The sequence below is a fragment of the Myxine glutinosa genome, chromosome 11 (genome assembly GCF_964187855.1).
Source record: "Myxine glutinosa chromosome 11, kmMyxGlut1.1, whole genome shotgun sequence".
In the NCBI taxonomy this organism is placed as follows: domain Eukaryota; kingdom Metazoa; phylum Chordata; class Myxini; order Myxiniformes; family Myxinidae; genus Myxine; species Myxine glutinosa.
The window spans coordinates 948401-962317 of NC_136271.1; the positions used below are offsets into that span (position 1 = coordinate 948401).

Consider the following 13917-nt stretch of genomic DNA (forward strand, 5'->3'; position numbering starts at 1 on the left):
ACGGAGGATGCCCAGTCGGCGACTGGCTTTGGAGGCCAGCTTGGAAATGTGGTTTTCCCAAGAAAGATCATGGCAGATGGTGAGACCCAAAAGCTTGAGCGACAGAACTTATTGGAGAGGATTGTTGAGAAAGTAGATGGGAGGGTTGTCCAGTCGATCTTTTCGGAGAGACATAGTAAGAGTGTGAGATTTGTCAGGATTGAAAGACATGTTCCACATGTTTGACCAGTCTGTGATTTTCTCCAGGTCTTCAGAGAGTGAGGTTGCATACGTGTGCATACGTGTGCCGTACGTGTGCCGTACGTGCGTATCTGCATTTTTTTGCTGATAATTATGACGTCATAGGTCACGTGGTATGGACGCCATCTTGGAAAAACGTTACACCTCTATATCTCCCAAACCGCTTAATGAAAAAAATTGCAACATGGCTCATTGTCAAGTACACCCCATGGGGAATAAGATATGTTAATGATGATGTCGTAGGTGCCTCCATTTTGACGTCATAATTAGACAAGTACAACGCTTGATCTGATCAGTATGCAGAAAAAAAATTCCTCTGCAACTGTTAGTCCGATGAACATGAAATTTTCAGAATATGTGTGGCTCCTCCTGTAGAATTTTGTAATGATAATTATAACGCCGTAGGTCACGTAGTACAGACGCCATCTTGGAAAAAATCGAAAAAGTTGCACCTCTATATCTCCGAAACCACTCCATGGAAAAAATTGAAACATGGCTCATTGTCAAGTACTCCCCTTGGGGAATAAGATATGTTAATGCTGATGTCATCGGTGCCTTCATTATGATGTCATAATTCAACAAGTACAACACTTATCCGATCATTGTGAATTTTGTTTCTCAGCAACTGTTGGTCTGATGGGCACGAAATCTTCACCATAGGAGTGCCTCCTCGTGTAGAATATTTTAATGATAATCATGACGTCATAGATCATGTGGTACAGGCACCATCTTAGAAAAAACGAAAAATGTTGCACTTCTATATCTTCAAAACCGCTGCATGGAAAAAAAATGTAAAAATGGCTCATTGTAAACAACTCCATATGGGGAATAGCTGTTGTTAACGATGATGTCATTGGTGCCATAATTATGACGTGATAATTCGACAGGGACAACGCTTAGTCTGATCAGTTTGAAATGTTTTGAGAGTGATCTATGCAACAATTATATTAGAGAGTATAAATTTATGATGTCATCGCTCACGTGGTCTGGCAGCCATATTGGATCAAAGGAAAAAAATGTTCAAAAACAGAAGAGTTGGCTCGCAACAAGTTGACTGCGCAGGTTAAGTATTCTATGAATACCATCTAGTTATTTACAGAAGCGGTACCAAAATTTGCGATATGCACATAGGAGAGATGGATCATAATGCCATGTCTAGCATCCATGATATCCGCTCTGCGCTCTGGTCTCCGAAATCGGCCTTTTGGCCATCCATGATTCCACGGGAGGGAGAAGAGAACATGTAAGCAAGACCATCACATCTGTTTGACCAGGTATCACAAAGTTTCCCAAGGAACAACAAAGCAATCATGAATCTTCTCAGATTGCCCTGAGCAAAACAAAAGGTTTTACAATTGAGACATTCCTTCTCCTACTGTGAAAGAGAGATCGAAAACAAGCAATAAAGTACAACAGTGTGGCGGACACGAAAGCCCACTAGCGTGGTGACATCATTCCGCGCACCAAGTGGGCGGCGGCCACGCCCGAGGGGTAGGCGTGGCCTCAGGATATACACCGGGCGCGCAGCCCGGAGCGCGCGAGTGCTACAGTGACCTCTTTGGAATAAAGAACTATAAACTCACCGCGTTGTCTGCTTCCTCCTTGGTAGCAAGTCACGCGCGTAGTACCGCGTGCTAAATTGGTGACATTCGAGTCAGCCATTGCTGACTCCCCGAAACCGCCGCAACAATGGCTACCAACGTGGTCTCCATCAAGCTCCCCGAGTTCTGGGAATCACAAGCCGAAGTTTGGTTCCTGCAGGCAGAAGCCCAGTTCCGACTTCGAGGCATCACGGTGGATGAGACGATGTACTGCCACGTGGTCTCCGCCCTCGGGCCCGGCACGGCCACCCGCGTCGTATCAGTCCTAAGGAATCCACCTGCCGACGGCAAGTACGAGGCGGTCAAGCGTCTCCTCCTCGCCACGTTCGGCCTTACGGTGGACGCACGGGCCGATCGCCTCTTGGACCTCCCCGAGATCGGGGACACGCGACCGTCGGTCCGTATAGACCATATGCTGGCGCTCATGGGCGACGAAACCCCGAACGCTCTATTCCGGGCGTTGTTTTGACGCCAGCTGCCAGCACAAGTCCGCCTCGCTTTGGCTGGTTCCGCGTTAACGGAACCCCGTGCGCTCGCTGCTGAGGCCGACAAATACTACGCGGTTTTGGACACGCAGGCGAGTCTTGGTGCGGTTGCCGCTCCCGAGGCTCCCGAAGCTCCCGAGGCTTTCCCCGATGCACCGCACCTCGTGTCCGCCGTCACGCCCCACCCACCACCACCACCACCGCCGCCGCCGCGAAGAAAACCGCGGCCTCCGACGCCGCAGCTGCCCGCCTGGTGTTCCTTCCACACCAAGTTCGGCCACGAGGCTCGGCAGTGTCGCCCGCCGTGCTCATTCGGCAGGTCGGGAAACGGGTGAGCCGGCGCTCGGTGGCAACGGTGAGCGTCGGCAATTCCAACACCCTGCTGTACATAACGGACACCTTGTCCGGGTGCCATTACCTGTGCGATACGGGAGCGCAGGTGAGTGTCGTTCCTGCCGGTACGTCCGACAAGCACACCGCGGGCCGGGGCCCCACGCTGCTTGCGGCCAATGGTACGTCTATACGCACGTACGGAAAACGCTGTCTCTCCCTGCGGGTCGGAGGTCAGATTTTCCGTTGGTCGTTCGTTTTGGCCGACGTGCCCATGGCACTGCTTGGCGCGGACTTCTTATTTGCTAATGGATTACTGGTCGATGTAAAGCGCAGAAGGCTTGTCCAGGCTGAGACGTTCAGCTCGCTCGCGTGTGCGCTGCCCAGCTCGTTGAGCAGCTCACAGAGCGGCTCATCCAGCGGCTCGCCGAGCGGCTTGCTGAGCGGTTCCGTTCCGGCCAGGTTCATCTGTATGCTTCTGGCAGCGGACGAATTCGCCTGCCTCCTCGCGGGTTTCCCGGCCCTCACGCGGCCGACCTTCTCAGCGGGGACCGTCAAGCACGGGGTGGAACACCACATCCCCACCGCCGGGCCACCGGTCTACGCCCGGGCACGCCGCCTCGAGCCGACGAAGCTCGCGGTAGCGAAAGCGGCGTTCGCTACGCTGGAGCGGCTCGGCATCGTGCGGCGCTCCGAGAGCACGTGGGCGTCCCCGCTCCACATCGTGCCCAAGTTCGGCGGGGGATGGCGACCGTGCGGGGACTACCGGCGCCTCAACGACGCCATCACCCCCGACCGCTACCCCGTCCCCCACATTCAGCACTTTTCCGCCCGCTTGGCGAATATGTCCTTCTTTTCAAAGGTGGACCTCGTGCGCGGCTACCATCAGGTCCCTGTCAGGCCGGAGGACATCCCGAAGACGGCTGTCATCACGCCATTCGGGCTTTTCGAATTTCTTCGGATGCCCTTCGGTTTGAAAAATGTGGCTCAGGCGTTCCAGCGCCTCATGGACATCGTCTTGCGCGGCTTGGATTTTTTGTACGTCTACCTGGACGACATCCTCGTCGCCAGCGCGTCCCGTGAAGAGCACATACACCATCTCCGCACGCTCTTCGAACATCTGGGCCAGCACGGCCTGATCGTGAACCCCGCCAAGTGCCGGTTCGGTGTTGCTGAAATCGACTTTTTGGGGCACCGCGTCACCAGGCACGGGGCCGTCCCCCTACCGGCCAAGGTGGAGGCGGTGAAGGGGTTTCCGCGCCCCCGCACGATCAAGGGGCTCCAGGAGTTCCTGGGCATGGTAAACTTTTACCATCGGTTCCTGCCCCGCATTGCCCAGCTCCTGCGCCCCTTACACGAGGCCCTTCGAGGGAAGCCGGGAAAAGGTGACGTTACCTGGACCGAGCAGATGGACACGGCGTTCTCGGGCGCGAAGCTCGCCTTGGCCAACGCCACCATGCTCGCGCACCCGGCGCTCGATGCACCGATCGCCCTCACCTCCGACGCCTCGGACTACGCGGTGGGCGCGGTGTACGAGCAATGGGTGCATGGAGCTTGGCAACCGCTGGCATTCTTCAGCCGTCAGCTTCGCCCGCCCGAACGCCATTACAGCACCTTCGACCGCGAGTTGCTTGGGCTTCACCTGGCGGTCAGGCACTTCCGCCATCTGCTCGAGGGCCGTGCGTTCACGGCCTTCGTCGACCACAAGCCGCTGGATTTCGCGATGGGCAAAGTCGCCGAGCCGTGGTCGGCCCGGCAACAGTGTCACCTCGCGGCCGTTTCCGAGTACACGACGGACATCCGGCACGTCGCGGGAAAGGACAACCCGGTGGCCGATTGCCTTTCCCGGGCCGTCGCCCACGCAGTCCACCTTGGCATCGACTATGCCCGGATGGCAGCGGACCAGGCCACCGACCCCGGGGTCCAGGCCCTGCGGACCACCGTCACGGGCCTCCGCGTCACCGAGGTGCCCTTCGACGGCGCGGGCACGGCCCTCGTTTGCGACGTCTCCCTCGGGCGGCCTCGCCCCATCGTGCCCACAGGCTGGCAGCGCCAGGTTTTTGACCCATCCATGGCCTGTCCCACCCGGGCACGAGGGCCTCCCAGCGGTTGGTCGCCGACAAGTTTGTCTGGCATGGCCTCCGGAAGGCCGTCCGCGGCTGGGCCAGGACGTGCCTCGCGTGCCAGCGCGCAAAGGTGCACCGACACACCCAGGCCCCCTTGGCCCCGTTTACGGTGCCGGAACGTCGGTTTGACCACGTTCACGTGGACCTGGTGGGACCTCTGCCCCCCTCGCGGGGTTTCACCCATGTCCTCACCATGGTGGACCGCACCACCCGGTGGCAGGAGGCCATGCCTTTGGCGGCGACGACGGCGGCAGACGTCGCGCAGGCGTTCATCGCCACCTGGGTCGCCCGGTTCGGCGCCCCCTCGGACATCTCGTCCGAAGGCGGCCCCCAGTTCACCTCGGAGCTCTGGGCCACGGTCGCGCGGGGGCTCGGGGTCCAGCTGCACCGAACCACGGCCTACCACCCCCAGGCCAACGGCCTGTGCGAGTGATTCCACCGCTCGTTGAAGGCCGCGCTCCGGGCCACCCTCCGCGACGGCGGCTGGGTCGACAGGCTCCCCTGGGTCCTGCTGGGCCTCCGGACGGCGTCCAAGGAGGACCTGCGCACATCCGCGGCGGAGTTGGTCTTTGGACAACCGCTGCGGGTGCCGGGCGAGTTCCTCCCCGAACCCACGGCAGCTTAGTCCGCGGCGCAGGAGCGTTCTACGCTGCAGGAGACCGCCCGGAGGTTTGCCCCAGTGCCGACGGCGCACCACGGGCACCCTCCTACACACGTCGCCCCGGAGCTTCGCACCGCGGAGTACGTCTTCGTCCGGCACGACGCCCACCGGACATCACTGCGGCCCCCGTACGACGGGCCTTTCCGCGTGCTGGAGACCGGGGTGAAACATTTCACCCTGGACATCGGCGGCACTCCTGACCGGTTCTCCATAGACCGCCTCAAGCCGGCCCACCTCGACGTGGACCACCCACCGCCGGTGGCTCGGCCCCCGTGTCGGGGCCGCCCCCCTGCGGGCGGACCCCCGGCACCGCCCAGCCCGCAGGCACGCCGCCCCCCGGTGCGACACCCATCCCTGGTACAGCCGGGGGCATCCCACCTGGCATCGCTGCACCCCGGACACCGCCGGTCGCCAGAGGGCGCTTCGGCCGGGTCATCCGTTTGCCCCGCAAACTGGCCCTCCAGGTGCGCGGGAATTCTGGGGGGGCGCGTGTGGCGGACACGAAAGCCCACTGGCGTGGTGACATCATTCCGCGCACCAAGTGGGCGGCGGCCACGCCCGAGGGGTAGGCGTGGCCTCAGGATATACACCGGGCGCGCAGCCCAGAGCGCGCGAGTGCTACAGTGACCTCTTTGGAATAAAGAACTATAAACTCACCGCGTTGTCCGCTTCCTCCTTGGTAGCAAGTCACGCGCGTAGTACCGCGTGCTAAAACAGCATACTTCCGCCTGGTTGGCCATATCACTCAATGGTGAAGAATCACTTTAAAATTCTACTCGCTGGATCCGGATCTTCAGCAAAATTTTATCGATTCTTCCTTGTCATACACACAACCTGTCAAACAAGTTTCGTCCAAATCCATCCATAACTTTTTGAGATATCCCGCTATGTATTGTTTTGGCACCTTCTCCCAATGGTGAAGAATCACTTAAAATTTTGAATAATTATCATATCCGAATCCATATTCAGATCTTCACCAAAATCGAATCGAATCTTCCTTATCAGACACAAAATATGAATGCAAGACAGGTTTTGAATATTAATCAACTCCTCTTAGACATTCCGGCTTCAATGTCTTTTGTCTTTTACAATTCTTTACTTCAAAACTTCTCTTTTACATAACTGTCTTTTAAACTAACTCAATTAAAACGTTCATTCAACATATATACACGTTTAAAAGGTAAAATGTAACAAGATTTCCTAAATCATAATTCGTCATGTATGTAACATGGTATAGATGAATTCACCATTGGGAAGACCCAGCTCCAACATCATGTTTACCAAGTAGAGAATTAAATGTTAAAGTACAATATATCTAACAAGATCACATTACCGATAAATAAATAAAAGTACATCAAAACTACACCAAATTGATTGACTCCACAAAACCTGAGAAATGACTAGGTGAGACATAAATTTCAAGAGGATGCCGGCGATAGCTCGCCGACTCTTCACGAAAAAACACCATCTCCTCTTTTCCAACCAGAAAACAGCAGAATAATTATTCTGCTTATAATTTCTTCCACAATCGAAATGGTATTCGGTAGTTTGTTGAACCTTTCATGCACTCCGCTAATCCTACACTTGTCGCTCTGTGTGTTGGATTCAGTTCCATCAGGCCACCACCTCTTTCTTTCCTTGGCAGGTACATTCTTGGGATGCACTGAATTTTGTAGAACACTTTGTGGATAGTGAGAAGTTTCCTTGTTTTTGTTTTTGTTTTTTTGTATACAGAATCGAGGCTCGAGAAAGAGCTAACATTTATTTCACAAACAAATCAAACAGACAAACAAAATATATAAAAAGAGGCAGCGGAAGACAAGATGGGGAGAGAAGGGGAAGCACACAAACACAACATTTGAGAGGAGGGAGAGGGCTTGGGGGGAGGAGGCGTGGGAAGGGAGGGGTGGGAGAAGTATAAAACACAAGGACACCAAGGACTTCCAGGACAGAAGTTGGTATTTCAAAAAAGTGGATTTGGGGTGAAATTTGTTTTGATTCGTTGTTTTGTTGTCCATTTTTTTCCGCTTGTGGCCAGTTTATTATTCCACAGCTGCATTGGAATACTGGTACTGCGAGCTGGTTTATGGCTTTGATTTTGTTTCTTGGGGAGAGTGTGTGTGTGTGTGTGTGTGTGTGTGTGTGTGTGTGTGTGTGTGTGTGTGTGTGTGTGTGTGTGTGTGTGTGTGTGTGTGTGTGATATTTGTGTACATATTGAAAAAAAAAATACTGATCCCATCACCTTTAAAGCTAATGTTATGCCCCCTTTCTAAACTAGTGCTTCCCCCTATGACTATTGCTCCTGGACATGTTGTTGTTTTTTGTGTACATTTTACCATTTCGTACTAAATCTTAAGGTGTGTTCTGCTCCCCTTCCACCCTGACCCACCCAATACATTAATATAATGTAAATATACCAAGGCAGCATAATTTGGGCAATGTTATGCAATACAATAGCCAAATAATATTTAGCCGAATTAATAAATTTCTGCAAGTTGTTATAGATTGCATCTTTCAATATCTTGTGTAACATGTAATTATATACTTAATGTGTTGCAATCCTCATGTATGCCAATGGTAAAGACCTTTCTGTCACTGTCCATATATATATATATATATATATTTATATCTGCATTTCCAAACACTCTACTCCATTTTTTTTTCTCTTTATATTTATTCTCACTCCTCTGTCAAGCAAGAAATGTGCTTCATTATATTTCAGGATGAATGTAGGACATGATTGGTTATAGGTTGTCGCTGCAGACATTGATGAATGCGAGGGGAGCTCTGACTGCGAGCACGTCTGTGTGAACACGTATGGCAGTTATAAGTGTCACTGTCGACCCGGCTACTCACTGTCTCCAGATCGACACACCTGCACAGGTATACATAACATTGGACTGCCGCTGTCTCACTCGTACAATTAAATAATGGTAATAAAAAATGCTTTCAGATTGTGTACACAAAAAGACACATATGGTACATAAACATGGACTTTACAACCTGGTGTGTTGTGATGCACTCTTTATTTGTGTTATATTTTCTTTATTTTCACCTGTTTCTTTATTAGGCTTCCTCTACATACAATGTTTATTGTTTCAGGATGATTCTCTACATACAATGTAGAGGAATACCTATTATTATTCCTGGAGCTCGACCACATAGGACACCCATATTCCAATATACACTACATTCCCAAAAGTATGTGGACACCCGAACATCACAAATCTCATGCCAAAATCATGGGCATTAAAATTGAGTTGGTCCCCTTCCCCCCCCCCCCCCCCCCCCCTTTGCTGCTATAACAGCCTCCACTCTTCTGGGAAAGCTTTCCACTCGATGCTGGAACATTGCTGCGGGGATTTGCTTCCATTCAGCCACAAGAGCATTATTGAGGTCGGGCGATTAGGCCTGGCTCGCAGTCGGCGTTTCAATTCATCCCAAATGTGTTCGATGGAGTTGAGGTCAGGGCTCTGTGCAGGCCAGTCAAGTTCTTCCACACTGATCGACAAACCATTTCTGTATGGACCTCGCTTTGTGCACAGGGGCATTGTCATGCAGAAACAGGAAAGGGCCTTCCCCAAACTGTTGCCACAAAGTTGGAAGCACACAATCGTCTAGAATGTCATTGTATGCTGTAGCGTTAAGATTTCCCTTCACTGGAACTAAGGGGCCTAGCCGGAACCATGAAAAACAGCCCCAGACCATTATTCCTCCTCCACCAATCTTTACAGTTGGATCTATGCATTTGGGCAGGTAGCGTACTCCTGGCATCCGCCAAACCCAGATTTGTCCGTCGGACTGCCAGATGGTGAAGCGTGATTCATCACTCCAGAGAACGCGTTTCCACTGCTCCAGAGTCCAATGGCGGCGAGCTTTACACCACTCTAGCCGACACTTGGCATTGCGCATGGTGATCTTAGGCTTGTGTGCGGCTGCTCAGCCATGGAAACCGATTTCATGAAGCTCCTGACGAACAGGTGTTGTGCTGATGTTGCTTCCAGAGGCAGTTTGGAACTCGGTAGTGAGTGTTGCTACCGAGGACAGATGACTTTTACGCACTACACGCTTCAGCACTTGGCGGTCCCGTTCCGTGAGCTTGTGCGGCCTACCACTTCGCGGCTGAGCTGCTGTTGATCCAAGATGTTTCCACTTCACAATAACAGCACTTACAGTTGACCGGGGCAGCTCTAGCAGGGCAGAAATTTGACAAACTGACTTGTTTGAAAGGTGGCACCCTATGACGGTGCCACATTGAAAGTCACTGAGCTCTTCAGTATGGCACGTTCTGCTGCCAATGTTTGTCTATGGAGAATGCATGGCTGTGTGCTTGATTATATATACCGTCAGCAATGGGTGTGGCTGAAATAGCCGAATCCACTAATTCGAAGCGGTTTCCGCATACTTTTGGTCATGTAGTGTATGTTCCAATATCTCGAACAAGTATAAGAAGAGACGGGATCTACAAAAAGAAGTGTTACAAAGGGAATTTGAACGTCATACATAAGGTCCGGCGATATATCAATGTACCAGTTATATCAGGATAGTTTTTAGGTCATCTTATCACGATTCTCAAAGAGATGAACTTATAAAATGGGTCTTGATGTCAAGATGTCTGTCCGTCCGGTCGTCTGTCCTCCGTCCGTCTAATGTTTTCCTCTTTTTGCTACTCCCTTATCACTGAGCTGATTGTTACTGAAATTGACACAGCAATACAAGACAGTAGCCCACACAATCGCTCAGTCTTATATTTTTTCATTTTGGATCAGGGTGCTTCCAGGGATGGCATGGGGGGGGGGGGGGGGGAGGAATACCCCCCAAACTTCGGATTCATACTCATCCCTTATTTATCAACCGATTGCTCTGAAACCCGATACAGCCCTTCTACTCGATGGCCCACTATTGTCCAGGCTTTGATGTTTCGATTTCCGATCATGGAGGTCCCATGGGGGGATGAGTAGGGAACCGAAGTTTAATCCCCTGAAACTTCGGATCCCTACTCATCCCTTACTTACCAACCAATTGCTTTGAAGCCCATACAGCTCTTCTACTCGATGGTCCACAGGATCGCTTAGTTTTAGATTTTTAGATTTGATCTCAGAGGGCCGCCCAAGGGATGAGGGGGCTCTCGGGGTTTTCCCTCAAATCCACAAAGGTCTGAACTACAACCTCAAGAGATGACCGTCAGCCCACTCTGGGCTATTTTTTCATATTGATATACCGGTATGGAAGCTTGAATATACTGTTATACCGAACAAAATCGATGTGAAAAAAAATTGATATATTCATAAAAACATCACCAACATATCGAAAAAAGGTGTTCACAACCCTTAAATACCGTGCATGATTTAAAAAGCTGTGAGGCACTCGGCTACACCTGGAACAGTGGAACATATGACATACAGATATACGAGGAAGTAACTACAGTAGGTTTTAACTTTTAACCCTCAGCACCCAAGCAACATAGAGCAATTGCCTTTTTATTTGGCCTCCAGGCTGTTTTTAAGCAATTGGTTATTTTTATATGAATCCGGTTACTGGTACAGCGATCCACGATAGTGATATCGGCCTGTGCTAACTACCGGTATGACAAATCCACGATAGTGATACTGGCCTGTGCCGATTTACCGGTACGACGATCCGTGATAGCGATACGGGCCTGTGCCGATTACTGGTATGGCGATCCATGGTAGCGATACCGGCCTGTGCGCATTACTGGTATGTAGAAAGTGAAAAAGTGAAAGTGAAATATGATAAATGTTGGGGTGTACTTACTTTTTCCAGATGCGAAATTTGCATTTATGTTTATTTAAATTATACAATGGACTACAGAATGTAAATGTTTCATGATATTTGTTATATTATATCACCTTTATCTATCAATATTGTTGAAATGAGGATCAAATAGCTGTATGTTGAAATATGTTGAAAAAGTCTAAACTTTACATGGGGTGTACTTACTTTTTCACGTGACTGTATATACCGATTACTGACAGATATCGATACTGTGCATGTCGTCATCGTATGAGTGAGATAAACAATAGCTGCTGCTTGCTAGGGAGGGGATATGTACCGATTACTGACAGATATGAATACTGTGCATGTCGTCATCGTGTGAGTGAGATAAACAATAGCTGCTGCTCGCTAAGGAGGGATATGTACCGATTACTGATATATATGAATACTGTGCATGTCGTCATCGTGTGAGTGAGATAAACAATAGCTGTTGCTCGCTAAGGAGGGATATGTACCGATTACTGATAGATATGAATACTGTGCATGTCGTCATCGTGTGAGTGAGATAAACAATAGCTGCTGCTCGCTAAGGAGGGATATGTACCGATTACTGATATATATGAATACTGTGCATGTCGTCACCGTGTGAGTGAGATAAACAATAGCTGCTGCTCGCTAAGGAGGGATATGTACCGATTACTGATAGATATGAATACTGTGCATGTCGTCACCGTGTGAGTGAGATAAACAATAGCTGCTGCTCGCTAAGGAGGGATATGTACCGATTACTGATATATATGAATACTGTGCATGTCGTCATCGTATGAGTGAGATAAACAATAGCTGCTGCTCGCTAGGGAGGGGATATGTACCGATTACTGACAGATATGAATACTGTGCATGTCGTCACCGTGTGAGTGAGATAAACAATAGCTGCTGCTCGCTAAGGAGGGATATGTACCGATTACTGATAGATATGAATACTGTGCATGTCGTCATCGTATGAGTTAGATAAACAATAGCTGCTGCTCGCTAGGGAGGGGATATGTACCGATTACTGACAGATATGAATACTGTGCATGTCGTCACCGTGTGAGTGAGATAAACAATAGCTGCTGCTCGCTAAGGAGGGATATGTACCGATTACTGATAGATATGAATACTGTGCATGTCGTCATCGTATGAGTTAGATAAACAATAGCTGCTGCTCGCTAGGGAGGGGATATGTACCGATTACTGATAGATATGAATACTGTGCATGTCGTCATCGTATGAGTTAGATAAACAATAGCTGCTGCTCGCTAGGGAGGGATATGTACCGATTACTTATAGATATGAATACTGTGCATATCGTCATTGTGTGAGTTAGATAAACAATAGGTGCTGCTCGCTAAGGAGGGATATGTACCGATTACTGATAGATATGAATACTGTACATGACATCATTGTGTGAGTGATATAAACAATAGCTGCTGCTCGCTAGGTAGGGATATGTACCGATTACTGATATATATGAATACTGTGCATGTCGTCATTGTGTGAGTTAGATAAACAATAGGTGCTGCTCGCTAGGGAGGGGATATGTACCGATTACTGATAGATATCGATACTGTGCATGACGTCACCGTGTGAGTGAGATAAACAATAGCTGCTGCTCGCTAGGGAGGGGATATGTACCGATTACTGATAGATATCGATACTGTGCATGACGTCACCGTGTGAGTGAGATAAACAATAGCTGCTGCTCGCTAGGGAGGGGATATGTACCGATTACTGATAGATATGAATACTGTGCATGTCGTCATTGTGTGAGTTAGATAAACAATAGGTGCTGCTCGCTAAGGAGGGATATGTACCGATTACTGATAGATATGAATACTGTACATGACATCATTGTGTGAGTGATATAAACAATAGCTGTTGCTCGCTAAGGAAGGATATGTACCGATTACTGATAGATATGAATACTGTGCATGTCGTCATTGTGTGAGTTAGATAAACAATAGGTGCTGCTTGCTAAGGAGGGATATGTACCGATTACTGATAGATATGAATACTGTGCATGTCGTCATCGTATGAGTGAGATAAACAATAGCTGCTGCTCGCTAGGGAGGGGATATGTACCGATTACTGATAGATATGAATACTGTGCATATCGTCACCGTGTGAGTGAGATAAACAATAGCTGCTGCTCGCTAGGGAGGGGATATGTACCGATTACTGATAGATATGAATACTGTGCATATCGTCACCGTGTGAGTGAGATAAACAATAGCTGCTGCTCGCTAGGGAGGGGATATGTACCGATTACTGATAGACATCGATACTGTACATGACGTCATCATGTGAGTGAGATAAACAATAGCTTCGGTTCTTCTGATCATGTGCTTGTCAAAGTGGACATCTCTCTGGCCATTCTCAGAGAGCCTCCTCAGCGTCGACGAGTCTGGCATTTCACTCAGGCCGACTGGGACGGTCTTCAAGCAGCCATCAATCGTCTGGATTGGTCTCCCATCTCCACTGCCTCTGACATCAATTCTTCCTGGGAATTCTTCCAAAGCAAACTGATCTCTCTCATGCACAGATTTATCCCATCTCGCCTTCAGTTGTCTTACCCTTCCTCCCGTCCATGGTACACTGAATCTTGTGGTGAGGCAGTTGCCCTGAAACAACTTGCCTTTGCCTCTTGGAAGGCTAATCCAACTGAAGGAAATCTCAGTTCCTTCCACCAAGCTCGG

General features: G+C 49.9%; 1 protein-coding gene across 2 annotated transcripts in view; it reads left to right on the plus strand.

Moving 5' to 3' along the window:
- Positions 1–13917, plus strand: part of LOC137436346 (fibulin-5) — a 158577-nt gene that overhangs the window by 70454 nt on the left and 74206 nt on the right. Inside the window, exon 6 of one of the 2 annotated variants that reach the window (XM_068130036.2) lies at positions 8207–8326. The exons of the other annotated variant lie outside the window; for it this stretch is intronic. Within the exon in view, the coding sequence (XP_067986137.2) occupies positions 8207–8326 (120 nt within the window). The remainder of the gene's footprint in view (positions 1–8206; positions 8327–13917) is intronic. 2 annotated transcript variants of the gene reach the window in all.